The sequence below is a fragment of the Drosophila gunungcola genome, chromosome 3R (genome assembly GCF_025200985.1).
Source record: "Drosophila gunungcola strain Sukarami chromosome 3R, Dgunungcola_SK_2, whole genome shotgun sequence".
Taxonomy (NCBI): Eukaryota; Metazoa; Arthropoda; class Insecta; order Diptera; family Drosophilidae; genus Drosophila; species Drosophila gunungcola.
The window spans coordinates 9,786,964-9,810,598 of NC_069139.1; the positions used below are offsets into that span (position 1 = coordinate 9,786,964).

General features: G+C 41.9%; 4 protein-coding genes across 7 annotated transcripts in view; 2 read left to right on the top strand and 2 right to left on the bottom strand.

Annotated features, from left to right (window-relative positions):
• LOC128252025 (ankyrin repeat and fibronectin type-III domain-containing protein 1) overlaps nucleotides 1-19,087 on the bottom strand; it is a 48,221-nt gene extending 29,134 nt beyond the window's left edge. For 2 of the 4 annotated variants that reach the window (XM_052979389.1, XM_052979388.1), the window contains exons 1-2: nucleotides 4,961-5,876; nucleotides 325-533 (exon numbers count right to left, since the gene is read on the bottom strand). In XM_052979389.1, the coding sequence (XP_052835349.1) occupies nucleotides 325-533; nucleotides 4,961-5,091 (340 nt within the window). In that variant the 5' untranslated portion in view covers nucleotides 5,092-5,876. Of the gene's footprint in view, nucleotides 1-324; nucleotides 534-4,960; nucleotides 5,881-18,967 lie in introns of those variants that run through there. The other 2 variants (XM_052979387.1, XM_052979386.1) reach the window with 2 other exon arrangements.
• Nucleotides 19,088-19,355: 268 nt separating this feature from the next.
• LOC128252047 (protein FAM50 homolog) lies at nucleotides 19,356-20,705 on the top strand. The gene has a single exon (XM_052979436.1). The coding sequence runs from the start codon at nucleotides 19,456-19,458 to the stop codon at nucleotides 20,530-20,532; it is 1,077 nt and encodes a 358-aa protein (XP_052835396.1). The 5' UTR covers nucleotides 19,356-19,455; the 3' UTR covers nucleotides 20,533-20,705.
• A 365-nt stretch (nucleotides 20,706-21,070) lies between these two features.
• On the top strand, nucleotides 21,071-22,359 carry LOC128252048 (zinc finger protein 572). The gene has a single exon (XM_052979437.1). It carries the CDS (start codon nucleotides 21,184-21,186, stop codon nucleotides 22,240-22,242), a length of 1,059 nt encoding a protein of 352 aa, XP_052835397.1. The 5' UTR covers nucleotides 21,071-21,183; the 3' UTR covers nucleotides 22,243-22,359.
• Nucleotides 22,251-23,627, bottom strand: LOC128252045 (28S ribosomal protein S22, mitochondrial). Its single transcript, XM_052979433.1, has one exon. It carries the CDS (start codon nucleotides 23,497-23,499, stop codon nucleotides 22,318-22,320), a length of 1,182 nt encoding a protein of 393 aa, XP_052835393.1. The 5' UTR covers nucleotides 23,500-23,627; the 3' UTR covers nucleotides 22,251-22,317.
• Between the last annotated feature and the right edge of the window lie 8 nt (nucleotides 23,628-23,635).

Consider the following 23,635-nt stretch of genomic DNA (forward strand, 5'->3'; position numbering starts at 1 on the left):
TTTGAAATTAAATATATTTATTTTAATTTTCAAATGTGTTATGAAGTTATTCAAACGTATGCCAAATTTTGAATTTCAAAGTTATCTTTTAAACAAACTTTTTTTTTTTATCAGTTTGCAGCACAAAAAACAAAGAAGTGAATTTCGAAAGAATTTAAATTTGCTTTTTGCATGCAATTTCTATAAAGCTTTATCACAGTCATTATTTATGCAACATTAACCGAAATGAGATTTTTGAGTAATTACAGTCTTTATGAAATAATTGTCCAACAGGATTTTTCATTATAATTAACCGCTTTTCCAATGCAGTTGTATGTTACGCACCCAATTGAAATGTTTGTTTATCCGTGTGCAGCGAGACGACCGGAAGTCCTGGCACAATAATGGCGGGCAGTGTGCGCGAGCGTAACAATGGCGGCGGCAGCTTGCGGCTGCCCGGTCGCGATTGCGACCCTGAGCCACCGCCTGCACCACCCACGCCACCTCCACCTCCAGCAGCACCACCCGCTGCGGCGGCTGCATTCTGCTGGGCTCTGAAATGAAACGAAACAAAAGGAAAGGAATCGAGTGAATAGATGAGTTAAGGGTGCGGAAGAGCAAAAGAAAGCGACAATAATAAGTTAATGCTATTATTTATTGAGTGTGACGAGTCGGCAGGAGTGTCAGCCAGCCAATGCAATTATTTTCCGTCCTCATTTCCCAGCTACGTGCCATTTCCGTTTCATTTGCATGTACTACCCACTTGCATCCATGGCTCTCTCGGGCATATTCCCTTGCACATTGAGCCAAAGGAATGGCAATTTGGCAAAAATCGCATTTTCTTGTATGGCATCGGTGACACTGTTATGACACTGTTAACCCCTTAAGATGACTTTTTACATGACTCTGACTTTCATAATCCAGCATTAGACCTCACTTTAAACGAAAAATGTATTTCAAAGATGATAAGTTTATAAAACTAGGTTAACAAAAAATTTTTGTAGCTAGGTCTACATAAATTATATTAAAAATTATTTACATTTAAATAATAGCAGAACTATGATTTGAAACTGCCTTTTACAGTTGACGATATTGCAGTGTCTGCTGAATGTCACAATTTCTCGATATTTGATGTGAACACATTCCCTTGGCCAAGCCAATGACAAGAATTTAATTTGCTTATTATTTCCACCAACTGTGCGGTGAAAGAGTGTCATTGTCAGCTGTCGCTTTGCGCATTTTTTAGCGCTCGCATGCGAATTTTATTTGATTGTTGTGTGGAAATTACTTTCATCATCTCACAGGACCTGAAAAACCATCCTATCATCCGCTGCCTACGACAGCTGCCAACTTCCCGGCCCCTTTCTGATTTTTCCATGGAATCCTCGCTATTTCTGCAGCCAGCTTGATATGTGATTGAATTCCTGGTACTCGAATTTGAATCCCAACTTGACGCCTACACCAGATGCGTCTGTCCTGGTCCTCCGGCGGCAATTGTCAAGCTGATGGAACAGTTCCACAACCCATTTTAACCGACCCGTACAGCACTTGAACTGCTCGCATATCGCTATATAGATATATGCATTTGATAAAAAACGGAAGATGACTTCGGTAAGCTGAAGTTTGTATACCCTAACAGGTATAATACAAATGTATAAGTTACACTAGTCTTCCGCTAGTTCCTTTGTATAAAACTGTAAAATACTGTATTAAATTTCAATAGTCTTATATATCAAACGATTGTACTACCTACTTTTGGAAAAGTTAAATACAAATAGCTTTAAAGATAAGTTTGCATAGAAGCGGACAGAAGAGCTTGTCAATATCGACTAAATCAATGTTCATGATAAAAAATATATGTGCTCTGCAAGGGTATAGAAATACAAGCGCAGTATGCTAAAAAAAATGGAAAAACTTTTTATTTGATTTATTTCTGACTTTGACATTTTGCCAAGGCGCCCGAATATCTGCCCGTTCTAACAAGTTCCCTGCAATATTGATGGTGATAGCAGGCGGGTCTGCCAAACGAACAGAAATCAGCAAAGTTTTTCCCACCCAGAGGCATTTACAAGATCCCAGCTAGGGACAACACATTCAATCGCTTCTCCATGGCAAAAAGCTGCACCCGCACTTAGTTCCTCTCCATCATAGAGGCAAAGTGCAGTAAAGTTGTAGCAAAAAGCTAAAGAAACATGTAAGCAATTTATCTGCGTCCTTGCAACCAAAAAGACAACTTGAGAAAACATGTGAAACAGTTAAAGCGGCCAAAAGAGCCAGCACACTCTCAACACAATGTCCACACATAAATAAATGGAAAATTACATAATGCCTTAGCGAAATAACTTAAAGTTTTTAAGGGCCCTTTTGTTTATACGGTACACAGGGAAAAATAATTTTAAAAATCACTTAAAGAATTACATTTTAAATATATCAAAAAGATAAACTACAAACTGAAACAAGGTTAACCTATGTATTATATTGACCTAATTTGCAATGTTTTGTAATGTCACAAAATTAATCAAATTCAGCACATCATAATTTTTAAACATTATAACGATTTAAGAACTGACAAATTTTAAAATTATAGAATTTAATTTATTTGTTTTGAAATATTTTTGTCATGCAATAAATTTAAATTAAAGAAAATAAATAGCCCAACTAAATGTATATCAACTTCGATTCTTGTCAATGTTTTTTATAAAATGCTTATGTGTTTGAATTGGTATTTTATGCATATTTCTAGCAGGTGAATCTCCACCAACTGGGATGCAAGCTAACTCTTCTAAAATGTTTTGCCAGAGAGGATAACTTAAGTTTTCGTATAGCAAACAAATGCCTAATTTGTGAAAATATTTTCGCTGTGCAGTTGAGAGGTTTGAGGTTTGCCGGCGGGCGCTTTCCAGAGTGCCGAGCACAAAGGGGCACACATTCGAGGATAATGCCGCAGCACCCACTGAAGGCAAGCTGTTACAGGTCGCAGCAGGAGTGCTAAAACGCAACAAAGGGCGAGGGGTTGCGAGGCACAGCCCACTGGCATAACTCAAAGCGGATCTACATAATTGACGTGAAATACTCGTAACCGTAAATCGTACATTACCTTAAAAACGAGAGGGGAAAGTGCAGGGCTGGAGTGAAAAAAGGTTAACATGCTGCCGGAATTGCTGGGAGAAGTGTTTTTAAGATGGGGCCTGCATAAAAATTAACCACCCTGATAATGGAGCCTTGCGTTTCAGAGAAAGAGAGAAAGTGGTTATTTAATGAGCCAACAGCCGTCAGGATGTGGAGTTCAAAGGGATATGAAATATTGCATTTCTGGGAAGGATTGACAATGGACACCTTGTGATTCAATTACTCTTTGAGGATTATCTCCTTTCCCATTTGCATACTGCAATTAAAGCTTTCTGTTGGCACTTCGGACGAAAACTAATGAAGTTCTCTGGGGGCGTATTAGCATCAACTCCGACATCATTCCTGTCGCATTTTGGGCGGCATTTGTGTGTAAAAAGGCCAACTGAGCCGTAAGGCTTTGCCAAATTACGCATACGCAGTGTGCGCGCCCTGTAATCCAGCATGTGTGTGTGTGTGTGTTTGTGTTTGTGTCGGGGGGTCGTGTAATTACATTTGCTGCTGTGTTTACATGTGCGTGCATAATTAGAGCGAATGTTGTTCGTGTGATCAAATCATCGGAAGTCGGACCCTTTTTAAGCTCAAAGGACACTTTGCCACGCCCCATTTAAATGGGTTAAGTGAGGCTGCCGCCAGGTTTCATGAACTTCAGGATGAACGAGTGAACTTTAAGCGAACCTACTTGAAGGCAATCGTTCTCGAAAAACGGGTTGCTTGTGCCTAATTGAGTTTGCCACTTGGCATTCCTTGGCAGTCCTTGCTCCTTAAGCAAATGTTGAGCATGCGAATGGCAGGACATAAAAAGCATTTTCATTAAGACGCAATGCAGCTTGGCAAAAAAATTTCGAAAATTCCTCTTTCTCTGGAGCACACCCCGTCAAATGCAATAAAGTGCGTTGGAGAGAACAGGCAAAATGGCGGATAAACATAGCTGCGAATTTCTAACGAGCTGCGTTTTCAGCCAACAAACAAGCTTTGGAAACAGAACGTGCATGAGGGTTGCGTTGGGTTGAGTTTGCCACCCACTCATCTTAACCTTTCCACTCCCAAACATTGAGGGTCCTTCACAGACTGCATCCGGCGCTACAAATGCGTTGCCAAGAACTCAATTGAACTTGGCTTAAATGCCCCCGAATTGCAAGCACCTAAAAGCTGCTTTTCATTCATTTCCGTTGTGAATTTGGGGAATTAACAAAAGTGCTCATACTTCCAAGTTGAAGAGACTTTTACTAAACCTAAAATTAGGTGCGTGAAACAATCACAGATTTATACAAACTTAAAAGATAGAGAAATAATAGATAATATAGATATGCAATTTGAATAGAAAAAAATTTAAATTCAGAATCAAAGTTGTTTAAATTTATGTTTGTCAAATGTAATTGTAAATGTTGGAATTCTTTTAAAACTTCAATAAACAGAATATTTTTATGCAACTAAAAAATTGCTTCAGCATTTTTTAAATGCAAAATATGGCTAAATACTATATATTATATATTTTTATAGATAAAAGCCAATGAATATATATATATATATTTGACGTTAAAAATATGAAAATAAATAAATTATAAAGCATATATCAATATGTTTTGTCAAAATGTGACACAGTTTTGGTCCGCGCTCACCGATGGGCAACTAAATCGCTTTTGATTGCGTCCCAATCCGCTTTCAATTCACCGTTCAAACAGACTGTTAATTCTGCTTGCCTTCGGCTGGCTGACAACTCATTGGGTTTGCATCGCTGGCTGGGAAACTGGAAAAGCTGGGAAACTGGGAAACTCAGCAAATCCCGGCCACTATGGTACTATGGTTGAACTACCCCCCGCGTTGCTTAAGTAATGGCAAACATTCGACTTACTGTCGCTCCTTGCGCTGCTGTCGCTTCTTCTTGAACACTTTCCTGACGCGCAGCAGGAGGAAGGCGGCCCGGTCCACGGACAAGGTGGTGCCGCTCTTCTTGGCAGGACCTGCTGCAGTATCCTGCTCCATTTCGGTGTGGCTGCTGCTGCTGCTGCTCGCGACTTCTGTATCCTGCTGAGGTTGCTGCCTGCCTTAACGCCACTTGCTGGTGTCCTTTTGTCTGGCTGGTTATTTTGCTTGTAAGCCGCCAGTGCCGCTTATGACAAGTTGCGCCATGGCCGCTGGCATTCGTATGCTCCTGGCGTAGTCCTTCGGTTGCTGGCTTCTCACTTCTGGCTTATGCTTTCGTCCTTTACTCACGTCTTACACTTGCTTCACAAATACTTGCACTATCGCCATTTTCGATGGAGCTAAAGTGGGTAACATGGTTTATATATGTATGTATATCTATGTATGCACACACACGCCCGGATTTACATATCCTGGAAGGACCTGCACGTGCTCCCAGCTGGCTCGTTGCTTTGTCTGACAATGGCGTGCCAAGAAGCAAATAACATTTTCCTTACTTGTCACAGCACCACTTGCACCCTATGTCCCAGAAAATCCCACTTCCCCGCCATTACGCATACGCCTCGTAAGCATTCATATGATATTGTTTTATTTATGATCTGCTGTTATGGCTGCTTAGGTAAGTTGCGTATTTCTTGGCGTTTTACGCATTTCCATAAACGCGAATTTCCCCAGCCACCACCAGCCAAGGACATTTGTCTTGCCACGCTCTTCTTTCTTTTATTATTGTCAAATAAAAATTTAAATTCATGTGGCTTTCGGCTGGCGACTTTAACGCACCCAGAAAGTGGGCATAAACAAGTGTCTTTATCGGTGGCGCTTTATTTTCGGTCACTCTTTGAGTGCTCTTTGAATGTCCCCTCATTGTCACTTTCAGTTCCATCCGCATTCTTATTGTCAGCTTCATTATCATAATCGTACCTTTTTCCAGATCAATTACGGATTAACTGTCAAGTTTATTGGCGTGCAAGTGGGGGGGGGGGGGGGGGGGGGCAGGTAATCCCCGGAATCCCTGACAATGTTCACAGCATAAAGTTGAATGTCTCAGCGAAAACCCCCCCCATTTTCCACCTGCTGTCGTTGCTGACTTCTAAGTGAGCTTGAGTGGATTTTGAAAACATATCCAGCACTCTCAGGACTCAAACTCACAAACTCACAAACTCACAAGCTCACATGCAGGCAGGCTGCTCTGTGTGTGACATTCGCCTTGATAAAGGATACGAAATTGCTGTGCGGCCAAAACCGATGGGACATGCCACAAAAGGCGACTTAGTGCTGCTTGTCGCTTAACTTAATATTGACTTATTTGCTCGCTGGCAATCGAAAACTATATCTCTCAGGTATCCCATTCCCATCAAATTGTGTCTGGCTGCCTGTTGTCCTTGGCTAAATCCAATGAACCGCCACTGCTGAGTCTTCTGATAAATGATTATTACGCCGTATTTGGGTCACAATTCCTGAACTAGCTGCCCTGGCTGGATTCTGGATGTCTGGATTCCGCTTGCCCAAGCAGCTTCACTCTCGTTGAGGGTAATGACGATGGAGCAATTATATCTTGATTTGATAATCACAGCCGGAAGCTGTCAAGTCCAGATGGATGTCGGAGTCACGCGCGGACCAGAGACGAAAAGTTGAGCAGATAGATTTTACTGAGAACATCTAGCTGTGCTTCTGTCATAGAACAAATTAATGGCTTTATTCTTGCTTTTAGAAAAGCAGCAAAAGTAGTAAAATTTCAGCTTTTCTTTGCTTTAAGCCTATCCACTCAAGGACAGAAACAAAACCATGGCCGATCTGGAATTTTTTGCAATGATTAGGGTATTGAGATGGTAAAATATTTAATAGCTCCCTTCGAAAATAATAGCTTAAGATTAATAGCTTTTGATTATAGGAAATAAAATCAATATATTGTAAACAACAAAAAAGGCTACTAGTTTACCTAATTTTATTTAAACATTTTTATTAAAAGTGGAGTTTAGCTCTAGCGACTTTAAGGTTTAACATTGAAAATTATATTTACTAATAATTTTTAAACGCAATATTTAAAAAATATAATGGAAGGCTTCTAAATTTAGCTATTTTTGTTTGAGCATTTTTATTAAAAGTGGAGTTAATCTCTACCGACTTAAAAGTTTAAAAATCAAAAAATACAATTTCTAATACGGTTTTTTGTAAAGTAGCTCAAAGAACAACCAGACCACTAAAATGTCAAACTGAATCCGTTTCTGACCACCGAGAGCAGTTGACATGAGAATTAATTTCCGAATTGCTTCCAACGCCTCACGGATACCACTGGATATGCATGAGAAATTGGCTTTTGGCCAGGTCTAGAGCCTGGCATTGAGTTAATTAAATGTCATGCCAAGCTCTGTCGCTGATTGGAACCCTGGAGCAGGTCTGGCTAAGAGCCCATGTCTGTGTCTCTGTTGCAAGTCATTTCCGGCGCGCCAAAGGCTCCTACCTTTTGCATAGATTGCGCAATTTGACTTTAAAGTCAATCATTTCTAGCTACTGACGGCTGACGCAAAGGACGATAAACGACACATCCTGGACAGGTGTAGCGGGGCAGCCAGCAGAACCACCTCGGTGTCACGTCACTTGCTACGCTTCCGCCGTTGATTTATTCGCCATTACGCCGGGACGTGACCGGTTGTGGTCCAGGACTACGACTCAGCAGCGGGGCAAGGATGCAAGATGCCATAATTAAATAACAATTTGCCAGGGAACAGCGAAGGGGCGGAGGGCAGCTCAACACCCTGGGCCAATGGCAGCTTGTATCAGGACACCCAAAGGACACTCGCACATGTGCGATGAATGGAGGTGAAGGAGGGCTGAGTGAGGAGCATTAAGAGCCGCGCTCTGCCATCAAGTGTCTGGCATAAAGCGAATGCGAATGCGAACGAGACCAACTCCCTTTATGGGCCAACGTTTTCGAGGACCTCTCGCCTTTGCATAATTTTTTATTCGGCACAACAAAGCGCTAAGCTGGCAAGCTATGTTTGCTTGTACTACAATAGCGGTCAAAATAATAGTAGTTCCTTAGCATATGGAAATGAAACATCAATCAAAAATAGTTTGAAAGCAAATATTGAAACTTTTTCGTGTAGCGAACACTATAAACTAAATGGGGGAAATATAAATTTCCACACATATCATGTGTGTTATATTTTTAAGCATCTGTAAAATAAATTACAAAAACAAATATTTTTTTTTTATTTACTCTCATTTAAAATCCTAATTTTCGTATAATGTTTGAAAAAAACTGTTAATAAATAATTTGTATTAATATATTTTTAGCCAGAGTGAATGAAAAATCTCTTTGGAAAACCTTAAAGAAAACGCTCCTGCTACTATTATTTCACTCGCGTCTGTAGCCACAAAATTTGTTTTCCATTTAGTGTCCAGCTGGTCCAGACATCTTCCTGGAGTGGGCGAGGGCCGGAAATGAGTGCAAATTTATGCAGAAAGTAATTAAAAGAACCGTTGTCCGGCTACATTTCCTGGCCCAGTTGTCTGCTCCTGATGCGGGCGGCAAGGCGGAAAAGGCGTGGAGTGGTTGGGGGCGTGGTCGGCATTGTGCAGGAGCTTTGAGATGTTTTTAACGATTTGTTTGCGCTCATAAAAGTAAAATTTAATGAAGTTGCAGCATAAAAGGCGCATAAACACGAGCCAAGTGGCTCGCTGACCTTTGTCCTTTGAGCTGATGTTCGTACACTGTCTGTCTACTTGCTCCTTTTTAAGTGGCACCGTTGAGTGTTTGTCACTGTCTTAATTACTTGGCTTTGCGTCTCATTGTCCGCTGCTGGCCTGGCCACGAAGGCAAATACCAAATGCCAAAGCACCTTAAGTTAACGAGCTGCTCAGCTTGTGCTTTAGCAATCCTGCCAGCCACACCTGTTAGCACCCACCTTCCCCCTTCCGATTGCCCAGTGGGGCAGCGAAAAGTACAATCAATTTCATTCCACAACAATACAAGGGGCAGCCACAGGAACTCGGCGTTGGACGTTCGAATGGCTCCGCCCATCTAATTTAAAGGACTAATTGTCAACATGCCCCAATTTGGCCGAGAGTGTGTGGGCGAGGATGCTGACATCGGATGGGCGTTCGTGTAATTTCTCTCTAATTTGTCTGGAACAGCATAAATGGTATTTGGTATAAGCTGATTTGAAGCCTGTGATTAGTTGTCCACTTTTAGTATCCAAAACTTCTTCATTATTTTGTTCTAGACTGTTTTCTTTTAAAGGAAATATTAAAACTTATTAACATAAAATTAAAATTGGTATACATTTTTTATAAAAGACTTTAAGACTTTAATAATAAATACAATACATATTTCTTCTGCATTGCATACTTTTTGTATTTTATCCACTGTTGTTCATCTATGTTTGTTTTAAAATAATTCTAATGCGTAATTGTACTATATATAAAAATATACCTGAGCAACTGGCATACGCTTCGAATTGAAAAAATGTTGAAATATATAGAATTGAAAACAACTATCATTTTCAAGAGAGCAAAGTAAAGACATTAGAAATTAAGCTGCAATATTTGGGATTTTTTTCTTAAGCTACACATTAAAGACTTGATCTAGATAATGTTTATCTTATTAATAAATAATTGAAACTTAACAGAGTTCAGCAAAACTTAAAGCGCCTTAGAAAATTCTATTACTTAAAATCCTTTCGATCCAGCTATTTATGGAAAATTTAGGTAGACGGCAGTTTAGCCCCATTTACGTAGACATGAAGGTAATATGAGTGGCTTCATCGGCAGGACCTCTAGTTTGCCCTCCCCTGCTGGAGCTCTTATCTAAGCCAAACACTCTCAATACACCTAGCCGAAAAATGGCCCCTGAAGTCCATTGTTTTCCGTAGACTGCCCCAGGATACGTCCATGTATATTATGTCGATACTGACATACGTCTTTGGCCATTTTCCCAGCTTTTCCCACTTGACCTGCCTGCCGCCCCACTCAATTGTTTTTTGTCTGACATTGTCTGGCCATATCAAGGCAGTTGCCACTCAGCACTCAGCCGGCTAAGCAAAATGTATGGCCTTATCTGCGTCTCTCCACGGCCCGCAATATTAGCACTTGAGTACAATTTTCCAGTGCAAATAGCCGGGCTAACAAAAGCCGTTAAAACAAAGCATGCCAAAACGAGCGATGAGCGTAAATAATGCGGATGAAATGCGACATGTTAACAAGGCGACGCCCTAAGAGGATTGGGATTTGTCAGAGGATGAAATTTTTTGGGGGCTGTGAAGTGAGGTGTCTTGTCTGCCTCGGGTTCCTGTGTTTTATAAAATTTAAATACATCCAGGCTGCTGCGGCAGCCCAACAAACTAAACGAGACGAAAACAGCGTTGGAAGAGTCAGACACATATTAGACAACAGGGCGTATGAGTGGCGTCCGCACGTTATTTTCATTCGGGCGTCCAGCCATGAAAACGCCAGCCTTGAAGTGTATTTATACGCCAGGCTCTGGGCATTTGTGTTGTCGTCTTTCGTCTGACTTGCCCGACATTTATGGTACAAGTTGCCAAGTTTTGTTTTCGTTACCTGAAATTGTATGCCGCCATTGACTGGCAGTAGTTTTGTTTCTCCCCATTGCCAGCCAAATAGCTTTCGGGCACAGGACAATCATCCCTCTGGCAAAGTGAGGCAATGGGGTGCAGGGAACAGGCAAGCGAGCAAAGGTTGCACAGATTGTATGCCTCGCTGCATGCAGCTGGCAAAAAACAAACATGCCAACAAAGAAGCCAACCAAAGCTGGCCAACAACAAGCACTTCTGACACTGGACAGTGAAAACCAGCTAAATGAATGGCAAGCAACACTTAACAGTCACTATGCCCAAAACGCGAGAGTAAAAATATAGTTCGCAAACTTTTTTAACCAACAACGATTTTAAGCTCGTATTATTGTCAAATACGGACCAAGTTTTAAGACTTAGCTGGTAAAAAATATTAATAAAATTACTTATTTATAAAGTGTTATTTCCTGTCATAAAAATTTTAAAGCTGTTGGTAAAGTAGCTTATGTTTTAAATATGACTTCTTTGTAAATAAATTTTTATTATATTTAATGTCTAAAACCCCCTTTAACTCCTGAATTTAATCTTGGTGAAAAAAATTTGTTTTGCTCTAAATTGTTTTTTTTTTCTTTGATTGATGTCAGCATTTCAAAAGATTATGTCTCTTTAATACACCAGTAAATCTCATCAAAAACCACAGAGAGGAATTATATTTGCGTATTTTGCTCCTCGTTTAAATGAATGTACATAATTTTCCCTTTTTGAAAAATGGTAAATTAAAAACTTGGTAAATTTAAACTTTACCGTTTAAGTTTAAACTTTTGCAATAAATAAGAAGCACTGCTTCTGTTCTTAAGTAAACAGTTAAATTTCACAAAAATGCCAACTATGAAAATTTATCTTTGAAAAAACACATAAGTGCCTACTTCTAGGATTTTTCTTTGGAATTCGATTAACATATTTCTTGCAATTTTCGGTTTTAATTTTGCAGCCAAATTCGAACGCATAAACCCGCTCGCAACTTATAAAAAATTCTCTTAGGCCAACTTTTACTGTCACTTCAATGTGGATTGAGTGGATGGGGGGAGGGAAATGGTGGTGGAGGTCAGCACACATATGCGCAATGATGATGATGCTGAAGCGCGGTGACAACCAGGCCAGACCCCTGGAAATGCTGCACACCCTCGTTTCCTATGTCTATCTATGCGGCGAAGAGGGGCCTTGAAAAATTACAAGCTTTTAAATTGAAATTTCAGACTGCAAGCCAGCTGAAAGGAGCAGAAGCACGGAACAGCATAGAGCATGGAGACAACAAGGCAGGACACGAACGCGGACACGCTTCGTTGTGTATTATTTGTGGCTTTATTATTCCGGCAAGCACTGGCCCGGGGCATTATTGTGCTTGTTTCGTCTCTGTCCTCTTTTTTATCACTACTCTGCTGCCAACAATTTGCCGCGGCTAATCAAGAAATGAATTGCCGTAACACATTACAAGCAGCACATTGCGTATACGGCACGTTGCTCCCTTTTTTTTATCCAGAGGCTTCTCCAGCCGCCCAGTGTGCAATTGGAAATTATAGGGGAGCTTCGGTAATGTGTAGCTTTGGGAGCAAATATAATTAGCCAGCCCGGGAACGATGTCCGCCCTTGGCCAAAAGCCAACTGTGAGTGAACTGACAATTTGACCTCTGTTAAGGAGGAAATCCAGTGCCCTCTTTACCCAGAAAGTGGGCAATTATTCAGTGGCTGGGTACGAGGTGATTAGACGATTGATGAACACAGGGCAATTTGGGGTTAAGCCCACAGAATGCCTAATCCCGGACAGGGATATTTATGGCTGACCCTCTGTCACAAGTGTTAATTGACAGACTAATTGAATCAGCCGCAAAAGCAATTTGAAAATTAAATTTAAGATAAACACAATTAATGTTTCACTTTAGCAGTCGAGGACTTTTGAGTGCCAATAATGGAAGGGCAAAGACAAACACAAACACGAAATTTCCATTTTGCCCTGCGTTAGCATAATTGTGAAATTAGAGAGAGCAAGATTGTGTTTACATATCCGAATCCTTGAAGTAGTGCATGATAGAAGTCGATTGGCAACCGAAAACTCAATTTCCAGCCCGAAAACTAAATTGCATTTTGTAATTAAATTTATTTAAGCCCAGGCAACAGACACGAGCACAGTACACTCCCAGAATTGGAATCAGCCAAATTGGCATTTATGCTAAATACTGAATAACAATATGGCCAAGGATCTACTGGCCAGCAGCTCGTAAATCTACCCAGCTTAGAAGTGGGCGCGGTATAAAATATCCGCGAGCGGCTACACGGCGTATGCGTGTTGATTGGCATTGTCGGTCGGTCAAAGCGCTCGCTTAAACGCAAATTGGCGAAACCAACACACGGCCGATAGACAGGCAAGTTGGACAAAAAAGAAAATGATTGGGGAAATCCCCTCAAAGGCAAATATCCAACAAACACGTGAGACAGATAAACCGGATTGGGTTGGGGAAAACAAGGCACTGGAAGACCAAAAAATAACACAGATTCGCGCTTCAGTAAACAAATCCCAAGCAAGCATCGGTTTTTGTCCACATTAAAGCCGTAAGTACCAGGAAAAAAATGACAAACGTACATATTTTCCTGGGGCGAAACCCAATCGACAAACATTCTGGCGTGGGAGATGGCCAAATATTGGCGGGGCCATGTGCGAAAGTCTGCAGTACAAGGGCAGGAAAGGCGCCGAGCATAAGCGACCTACAAATGTAATTTCCCTATGTGCTAATCCACCGCCGGTTATACAACAAAATCGATGGAAGGACTAGACAGGCACTGCCAAAAAATATAATACTTATAATATAATGCCGCAGAAGCAATAAAATGTAATAAAAAATAGTATCAAAACGTATATAAAGCTTTTGAGGTTCATAAAAGAAGGAAAATAATGAGATACCTGATTGGAAAATTCATCAGTTTAAGTCTTAAATTACATAATACTTAAAGTAACATGAATAACAAAAAGAAAATTTAAAATCTAGTAATTGAAAGATCCGCCCAAAAAACCGATCTATCAAAAATAGTTAAATAAAATCTTGAGTCAGACAATAATGTCAGTAATAAGTAATAGTTATAAGTGTATACTTCTTAACATAAGTTAGTACCTTCCATTCAACGTGACTAGCGACACACATGAAAGTGTACACTTGCTGAGCTCGGAAATCAAATAAATTAAATTAAATTTAAATCTTTAATTTTTGTTACAAGCTTTAAAAAAATAGGTTGGTTTTGTTTGGTTTTTTAAATATTAGTTGTAAGGCTAAAAATCTACTTTCATTTTCTATTTCATTGCTATTTTAGGCAACCATTATAGACTACTATATTATTTATAGCTGAAATAGTTAAAAACAAAGTTTATATTTCTAAAAAAAAACAAGTTGTTTTTTTGTATCTGTATAGCAAAAAGCAATTTGTAAACCCAAATAGATACCCAAATCAACCACAAACCGAAATAAAGCAAGGCAAACATATGAGAGAAGGGGACATCAAAGGAAACTAGAGAGGGATTGATGGGAAGCAAAAGACAATTACGTTCAATTTGTATCACAAGGACCCGGCGATTTCACTTCCCTCTTATTTGGAAACAACTAAAAATAAAGGGACGCAGTGTAATTGTAATTTGGCTGCAGCCAACCGAGATAAAAACAAATTGTATCGATGGCACACAACCGATTCAATTACGTTAGTTTGGTGTATATTTATCCATAACAAGGCATGGCTGGCCAAACTTTAAGTGCCATCCATTTGTTTGCTCGCGCTTTGCCTTCAACTGCAAACATTTGCGCACAAACACACGCTAACGGACCGCCCGCCTCGACATTATGGAGCTATTTTAGTCGGCACTCGCTCATAGTTATAGTCCAAGGTCACATGACCCCACACGCCCACACCCGCCCACACACACACATAAACACTTATACAAATATACACACTCTCCCGACTGTGAAATATTTTTAAAAAGCAAGCGTAGCACACTTTTCGGGGCGCCCATTTTTGACACTTCATTAGTTCGCGTGAATGAATGTTTCCGTTGTTGTACGTGTATGAAAAGCAAGCGGAATAATAATGATGATGAAGAATAGAATGCGGATAAGGAAGCAGAGCAAAGTTTTTTTATACCATTCTCCGGCCAACACCTTTTGGCAATGGGAAATTTGCCTATAAAGTTAGCCAACTTGCCATTGCAACCAATAACGAATAAGGAATAACGAATCGAAGGCAAAAACTTTCTGCTGCCAAAAGAGAAGTAGAGCCATAAAATCGCTACCGGCAGTTTGGTAATCGCCGGATTGGGCCAGGCAAAAAGCTGGGGAAAATTCTGCGGAAAATGCCAGCACGACTTTCTCATTCATGATTTACGATGCGTCTCCGCTGGGCAACCGAGGCCATTCCCCAGCCAGGTGGCACAAATCAATGTGCTCCGTGCTCCGTGCTCCGTGCTCTGAGCTTCGTGTTCTAGCCATTGTCTTAGCCCGAGATCCCGGCGCAATCCAATGCACATCTCGGGCATTAATCAAGCATAAAAGTGGAACAGACAGAGCAACCGAATTGGTAATAAGACTGCGATAAGCCCCAAGGATATCATACTAATAGACAGAGGGTCCGGCGAGGGGTGCAAATCCTCTTCGAAATGATTGTACCTGCGCCATTTTCCCCGTTTTCATTGACGCATTTGCTAATATCTAAGCCGGAAATTGCGCGAGTTTTTAAATTGTTTCACTTTGCGGGCATCTTTAATGAGCAGCGTTAATTAAAAGCGAAACCTGTAGTTAAAACGTACCGCAACAAAGGTACAATAAAATGTCACTCTAATTGGCGTGCGCAGGTCATATTGCATAATAACCAAAAATAAATAAAAGAACTCAACTGGCCTATGAATATAAATTGAAAGTGAAATGAAAGAAGCAAAAAAAATGAAAAGCAAACAAGCCGTTTGTATCAATTAAAATAAAAGCTGGTCGTTTGGAAATCCTCACCAAAGTCCTAATAAAAGCATTTTAGGCAAAAAAAGAGCAGTGAAATAACACATACAAAACGGTACCAAAAAAATAATCAAAATTGGTACTCGCTTAACAAATGGCTTGATATTAAAAAAAAGGGCTTTATTTTTAAAAATATTTTATTGGTTTTTAGTAAAAGCAAGGATCATGTTTCATATTGACCTGGTTATATTAATTTAACGACTTTTATCATGTTAAAATAAAATCAGTTTATGTTCTACTCCTAATTTAAAACAAACTACAAGTAACCCTATCCCTTGTTAAGATTCCATGAAGAAACCAAGGACATTTTTGCATATTTCAAACCGAAGTTGGCCATCTGCAGTCATCTTTATTAATTGCATTGCAATGAACGTTGGCATTTTCGCACAAATGGGAGCACTAAAAAGGCCAAGAAATGTCAACCAGGCAGATGCTGGCATACAATATATAATGTTGGAATTCTCGAAACGCATCGTCTGACGGCGGCGTCTTTGTCATGAAATTCACGAATTTATTGAGGCCATGTCGTATGATATATCGTATGTATTTTCAGCACAACATCGTCCTCGCCGTTTATATTTTTAGTGGCGAATTCAATTATACTCCTTTGTTAAGGAACGGAGGCCCAGAAATAGCAATGCATATATATTCATATTTATATATTTTGAAGGGCTTGTTTCCTGGCAAAATGAGCACTTAATCGAGTCTCGCAGATTTAATTAAATGCAGCAAAATAACAATCCGGCGAGCAGGCAGCGATATTAATCATACGTCATGTTGTCAGCTTTATGAAAAGCCTGCATAAATCTCTGCCAAGCCGCAAGATGCAGCCTGGTGTAAAAAATGCATGTGTGGGCGCTTGCTGATGGCAAATTGTTTCAAATGTGCGCAATTTAAGTGAAATTGAGAAACCAGCAGCGCAAATATAAAGGATAAACGAGTAGGGCTGCCTTTCCCTTTTGACAAATTTCAAAAACCCGCCAGCGTTCGTTGTGTGTGCTGTAATAAACTGGCAATGCCAAAAAACAAACACCGCAGCTAAAAAGGGGAAGAAAGTAAACAGCAGAGGGAACAAATGGCTCGTTTAGCTAACCTTTTCTGTTCGGCTGCCCTGCATTGCTTTTGTTTATAGAAAAGTTTAAATTGTGTCAATTTTTTTTCGGCGTTCCATTGCCCGCGCAATGCAAAAAGTTTTGCGAACAAATGAAATGTGGGTAAAAACAATTTCCGAAATCAAGACAAGGACAGCGACTTAAGACCACAAAAAGTGTGGGGATAAAACACACAAAGTATGTTTTAGGATGTCACTCGATAAAGATGGACCTTGAGGAACCAAAACAGCGGAATATTCATATCTAGGACTCGAATGAAATTAGCAATATTTTACATTCATTTATTGAAGAAAGGTTTAAAAAATAACAAACTAATCGAGGAGACTAGATGTTCATGTGATTCGACATACCCATAAATATAAAGCTTTCTATCAGTTTACACACTTTCACTGTTTTTAACAGTTCACTGCGTTCCACTGAAGCGAAAATATTAATTTTTTTCTGTACAAATATTGATTACGTAATATGAACTTGTGTAAATAGCAAGGGCTTTGGACAAGTAAATAACTTTTCACCGAGCTGGCATTTAATTGTGTGATAGATTAATAGTCCTAAAATTAAAATCAAAAATATATTTTAATATCAACTACATGGAATAATCTGTTTAATTAGCTTTAAATGACATTTTCATTATTCTGAGTACAAAGATTTCTGATAAACAAAGAAATTTATATAACTAATGTTAAGGAGAACAGCTATTTGATTCAAATTAAACAAGGAATGGGTAAATTTTATAATTTGATTTCAAGTAGGTCTATAGTTAACTTATATGTTTAGAAACTGACTAAAAGACCATAGACAATTGTATAAAAATTCCCTTTATAATCTATTGTTTAAGGGCCAGACAAAAAATAAAGGCATGTTGATAAATTCATTTTCCTATGAAATATGAAAAAGCATTCCATTAATCTAAACACAGATGGATCGATATAATTAACCCTTAAATACATTAAGCTTCCCCTAATGAGTGAGGGTACTCTGTCGATGCCCACCTTCAAAAACACCTAATTTATTGATTTATGTATTTAGTCCATTTGGGAAATTAGGTTTCAATCATTTCCAATTGATTTCTTTGTCGCTGGCGAAAAACTTTCCTTGCAACTTTCAGCACGAAAATAGTTTGGCGAATTCGGGGGAGAAGTCTGTCGAGAGGAATGCAAATGCTGAGTAACCGAGTGGCCGGCCAAATCCATTGCTGCCAAACTAATTTGTGGTCGAAACTATGTGGGGGAAGCATGTGCGGGCCAAAGCCAAGATAATACAATGGAACAAACTAAAACTTGGTTGGCTCTAGTTGGGTTTCCATTGGAAACTTTGGCCCAGAAATTAATGTCAATTTCTGGAAGGGGCTGAGAGGAATCCTAACTTCTGGACGATTAACGCTCGCTCCCGTGGGAGCGACTATAGCTCCGGTGACGCTGACCATGTGTGTATAGTATATGCCTTTGGCAATATAAATGCCGATAAATTAATTATCGGCCGATCAAGTCATTGTCGCCATTAATTATGGAGCAGGACGCTCGACACAACGGCCTTTTAATAGTTTTTCACACGCCCTCGGGATTCGGGACGCGGGACCTTCGGCAATTAGGAGACAAGAAGCTGGAGAGGTGGGCCGATGAATCGAGATGAAATATGGCGTGAATGGGTCGAGGTTTTATGGCAATGTTTGCTGGCTGAATAACGGCAGCATCGTCTGGGCCATGAATTTAATGCGCTGCAACAGTTAATGATTTTATTGGCACTCCGCGCCCCACTGGGCAACGAATTGGGGGGTGGGGGGGGTGGAAATGGGCGAACTGAGGAACAGAATCCTCGTAAACAGTCAGTGGGTCTGGGTCGGGAATTTATGACTTGGCCTCATGAATATAATCAATGTCAAGAGCGAGGAGTGCCAGCGTAGACGCCAAGAGTCGTCTAGGGATCCTGCAACATCCCCCTTCTTTCCAATAAAAATCCCCCCAAGAAATCTGAGTGCTCTGACCACACGAATCCGGATGAGCAGTAAACGAAGTCGGGGCAAATCTCTCGCCCAGGCTAAAATGGCGTTTCAATTTGCCACTTCCGTTTCCGCAACGTCACCCCAAACATCTTTATCTAAAACTCAATTGGCACAATTCTTTGTCCGTAGTGTCCTTGCCAACGTTTCTTTGGTCCAGCACACTTTTTGCAGGCCCTGCTCGGCATAATCCTTAACCAGTTTCCAGCCACAGCTCCAAACAATTCGATCCGTTGCCCAATAACTTTTTACATTTCACTCAAGCCATTTAACTGCTGTTTTCGGGTTCAAAAACTTCTTAAACACTCTCGCAACGGTTCTGAATGCGCGCGTTCAACCAATAACCAATAGGTTTGAAAGTTCCGATGTAACTGAAACGGCCAACGGCGTGGGCCAAACACAAATAACATGCTACGCAGATGGAAGCTCGCCGGAAGGACTTTAAAGGACGAACGTTAAAAGCTTTTCTTCAAATTGAAAATTAACCGACAGAAACGCTATGTAATAAAAGGTGACTGGTATAAAACGGGGGTTTTTTTTATAATATGGCAGCACTGTCGTTTCTAATATAAAAATATGGCAACTCTGTATAGTGCTTTAGGGTGTCTGGCAACTCTCGAGTTTGCATACTATATTTTTATCTTACCCACAAACGGTCACACTTCTTTAATGTTTACAAATTTCACATGCGAAAAATAAAGTTAAACTAAATAAGTAACGAAATATACAACTAAGCAAGAATGGCCCACTATAAAGGTGCCGCCAGCGAGGCGGGCCGTGCCGCCCAGCTAATGAAGAAGCGCGAGATCCAGCAGCAGGAAATCGAATTTCGCAAGAAGAAGATCGAGGAGGAGCTCAAGCTGGAGAAGATTGAGAACAAGTTTGCCACCCATTACGATGCCGTGGAGCAGCAGCTCAAGTCCTCGACCATTGGCCTGGTCACCCTGGACGAGATGAAGGCCAAGCAGGAGGATATAGTGCGGGAACGGGAGAAAAAACTGGCCCAGAAAAAGGACGAAAAGGACCGGGAGAAGCAGCGTGCCCTGGAGGCAATTCAGGCGGAGAAAAACAAGCAGAAGCGCCAGATCCAGGCACTGTCCTTCAACCTGGATGAGGACGAAGAGGGGGATGAAGACCAGGATGTCGAGGACGAGCCCAAAATAAAGCAGGAGGAAAAACCCAAACTCAAGCCCAAGTGGACGGAGATGCAGGACGAGATTGTGCCCATAAAGAAAAAGAAAATATGCAAAAATCCCGATGTGGACACCTCCTTTCTGCCAGATCGCGAGCGCGAGGAGCAGGAGAACCGACTGCGCGAGCAACTGCGTCAAGAATGGGTGATGCAGCAGGCGGAACTCAAGGACGAAGACATCTCCATCACCTTCAGTTACTGGGATGGGTCCGGCCATCGACGCAGTGTGCTGATGAAGAAGGGCAACTCCATCTACCAGTTTCTGCAAAAGTGCCTCGAGCTGCTGCGCAAGGAGTTCATCGAACTGAAGACCGTAATGGCTGATCAACTGATGTACGTCAAGGAGGATCTGATCCTGCCACACCATTACTCCTTCTACGACTTCATCGTGACCAAGGCTCGCGGCAAATCAGGTCCGCTTTTCCAGTTCGACGTTCACGACGACGTGCGCATGATTAGCGACGCCTCCGTGGAGAAGGAAGAGTCGCATGCGGGCAAGGTGCTCCTCCGCTCCTGGTACGAACGCAACAAGCACATATTCCCCGCCAGCCGCTGGGAGCCCTACGATCCCACAAAATCCTACGACAAGTACACCATCAAGGATAAAGACAAAAGCAAAAAGTAGTTTTTTATTGGATACAACCTGTATGAGCAAAAGGATTTGCTACCCCTTCTGCCTCTCCTTTATAAATTACATTATTATAACAATTTATTTAAAAGCTTGTATCACAAACAATAGTTTTTGTTTATTCAAACGTAAGCATAATAAGTTGAAATAAAACACCTAAAAAACCATAATAGTTTGCCTTTTAAATAAAGAATTCCTTCTTCCGAGAGCTGAAAGCCATTTCATTTACTTTATTGAAAAATATTTAACTTTTATTTTAAATCACGCGCCTTTTAAATGTGAATTGTGAACGACACTGTTAGCTGTTGTCATTCAGTGCTGCGCTTAACAGCACTGCTTTATGCATCTTTTAATATTTGTAATCATTTGGTTTTAAATGCTAATTTGTAAATATAATAGAAACGACATTACTTTCAACAATTCAATCATTTAAAAAAAATAAATTAGAATTACTGCTTTAGTCATAGTTACCTCAGACGGCGGAAAAAGCTAGATCTGGCGGAAAAAAGCTGACTTGCCATCACATTTGCTAACAAACACTTTTTATTGTGCGTCCTAACAACTAAGCGAAATCGAAACGATCCCCGATAGAAATGTGTATTCCTGTAAGGAATTGTTATCGGTATTCGTTTAGTTGACTGCACTTTAATGGCAACCCTGGGCAAAATGCAAATGCATCATCTCTCGATCCCGGCAAACGCCGGTAGAACAGTGTCCGCCGGAAGAAATCTTCGCCAGGCCCCCGTTCGCGTGATTAAGCCCGTCCAAGTGCCCTTCTACGAGTTGCCGGAATACGTCTGCGTGGAGACCAAGTGGGTGACAAGGAGATACGCGATGGAGAACGGTTTACCGGTAAATAGACTCCAGGATGCAATGACCAATGGTGGGGGTTCGCATGTCGCACCAAAGCCCGCACCGCAGGACAAGTTAAACGATGCCACTGGAAGGTTTGCCAGTGAGACCACAGCTCCTTGCCGGGAGCGAGCCATTCAAACGGAGGAGTCGAGCACGAGGGATGTGGGCATCCAGTGTCGCCGGGATTCGGTGGAGTGGAATCTGCCCGAGGATCAGCCCAAGGATACTGCCAGCCAAAGCCCTTCCTCCGACAGCCAGGAAGGCAGATTCCTCACCTATGTCAGCGAGAAGACCAGCATGTTTCCCAACGGAATGCTGGAGTGCCAGGTGTGCGGCGATATAGCCAACACTTTCCTAAAGCACCAGGCCCACATGTCCGTGCACTTTGGCCCCAGTGTTCTGTGTTTCCGCTGTGGCCAGCAGCTGCACCACGAGAGCCTAATGAGGCGCCACAAACTCAGATGTCCCGGCCTGGCGCCCAGAAAGTCCACCATGCTCTTCAAGTGCCCGCATCCACTTTGCAATGCCATGAGTCACTCAGAGATTCAATTGCACCAGCACCTGAAAAACCACAGCGGCAGGAATTGCTATCGATGCCTCCAGTGCAGACGTTTCTTCAAGTCCACCACCTCCTTTCTGATGCATCGAGAAAAGGAGCAGCAGTGCTCCAAAGCGAAACTGCTTACCCTCTTCCGAAAACACAACAAGCTGGCCAACGGGAAATCAGATCCCAGGCGATGCACAGTTTGCTTGAAACGCTTTAGCTGCGAGAGGATTTGCTTGAGGCACCGGAGAAAGTGCATCCTCGCACACCACCAACGTCTTTCAAAGACCATCCTTAAGAAACTATGAGTAACATGTACAATTGTTTGACCTAACTGGTATTTATTAGCATATAGAAATCGATAACAATAAAGCGGGATAATCCTACGACGTCTGCACGCCGTGGGCTTTCTTCAAACCCTGGAACAGTAACAGCTTTTCGCGATTCACTTCCTTCAAGGTCTGCACAGCCAGCTCCAGTTGCACCTTCTTCAGCGAATGTTCACTGGCTATGTACTGCTCGATGAACTTCAAACTGATCTCATCGGCGGCGAAATCCTGGTCCGTTTTGCCAATGGCCGTATTAATCTCCTGCTCGATGCCCTGCTTATCCTCCGGTCGCCGAAAGACGCTCCTCAGTTCCGCCAGAGCAGTCTGCGCCGGCGTGGGATGCAGTTTGTCCAGTTCAGTCAGCGTAGCCTCGTATTCCACCGGGATGTTGTGTACCTTGTAGCTTAGGGCAATCAACTCCACGGCGTTGTGCAGGTAATCCCGGCGGATCATGTCGTACAGCAGATCGTCGATGCAGCGATGCCAGGCGTAGAAAAAGGCCATGGGACCAAAGTGGCGCGTGGAGCGCAGAAGATCGAACTGCTTGGACTCGTTGAGATGCTCGAAGACGCGCGCAGATATATTATGGAACTCGGCCTCATATGGTTCGTACTGCACAAGGAGGCGATCCAGAATGAACTCGTACTTGTGCTCAGTGAGGCACTTGGACAGCAGTTCCTCCAAGGCAAACATGCGAGGAGTGTACGACTGGCGGCCTTCCAGAGGGAAATACAGCTGGTTCATGCGCTTGGTGGTGTCCAGAGTGGCGTGCTCCAGAGTTCCGTCCGTTTCCCGGACGAACACCTTACGCTCCGACTGCCGGCGGCCGAAGGTGATGTCCGTGAAGACGTACTTGGTGTTGGCAAAGTCTTTGAGCGCGGGATCCTTGTCTATTACGCGCTCCACATCCTTTTTAATCTCTACGATCGGTGGCATTTGGAGCATGTGCTGCGCCCGCACTACCATGTCCTGGAACTCGGAGTCCAGCTGCTCGTTGGTCATGAACTTAATTTCGCTGCTGTTGTCCGGCACTGTGCGCTTTCGGTAGACCCGATCCAAGTTCAGTTGCGTCATGGACTGGAGCAGCCGCTGGGTTTCGGCGTCCGTGAACAGTGGTTGCGGATCCCGCTCGTACTGCAGTGCGGAGGGTTTGGTGGGGGCCGAGGACACCTGGCGGATAGCCTGCCGCAGTCCTTGAAGCCCATTCAGTTGGCGAAGATGCTTCAGCAGGTGCATTTTTAGTCAAAAAGCCGCAGACAAAAATACACGAGATGAGAGCAGAAATTAGTGGCGACACTGGGAGGTTTTGCAACACTGTTTGCTGGTGGTGTGAGCGTGAGGGTTCTCAGGCGCTAGAGGTGGAACAATAACA

Bases quoted from the DNA above. Each gene is read 5' to 3' on its own strand.
- LOC128252047 (XM_052979436.1), top strand. From the start codon at position 19,456: ATGGCCCACTATAAAGGTGCCGCCAGCGAGGCGGGCCGTGCCGCCCAG.
- LOC128252048 (XM_052979437.1), top strand. From the start codon at position 21,184: ATGGCAACCCTGGGCAAAATGCAAATGCATCATCTCTCGATCCCGGCA.
- LOC128252045 (XM_052979433.1), bottom strand. From the start codon at position 23,499: ATGCACCTGCTGAAGCATCTTCGCCAACTGAATGGGCTTCAAGGACTG.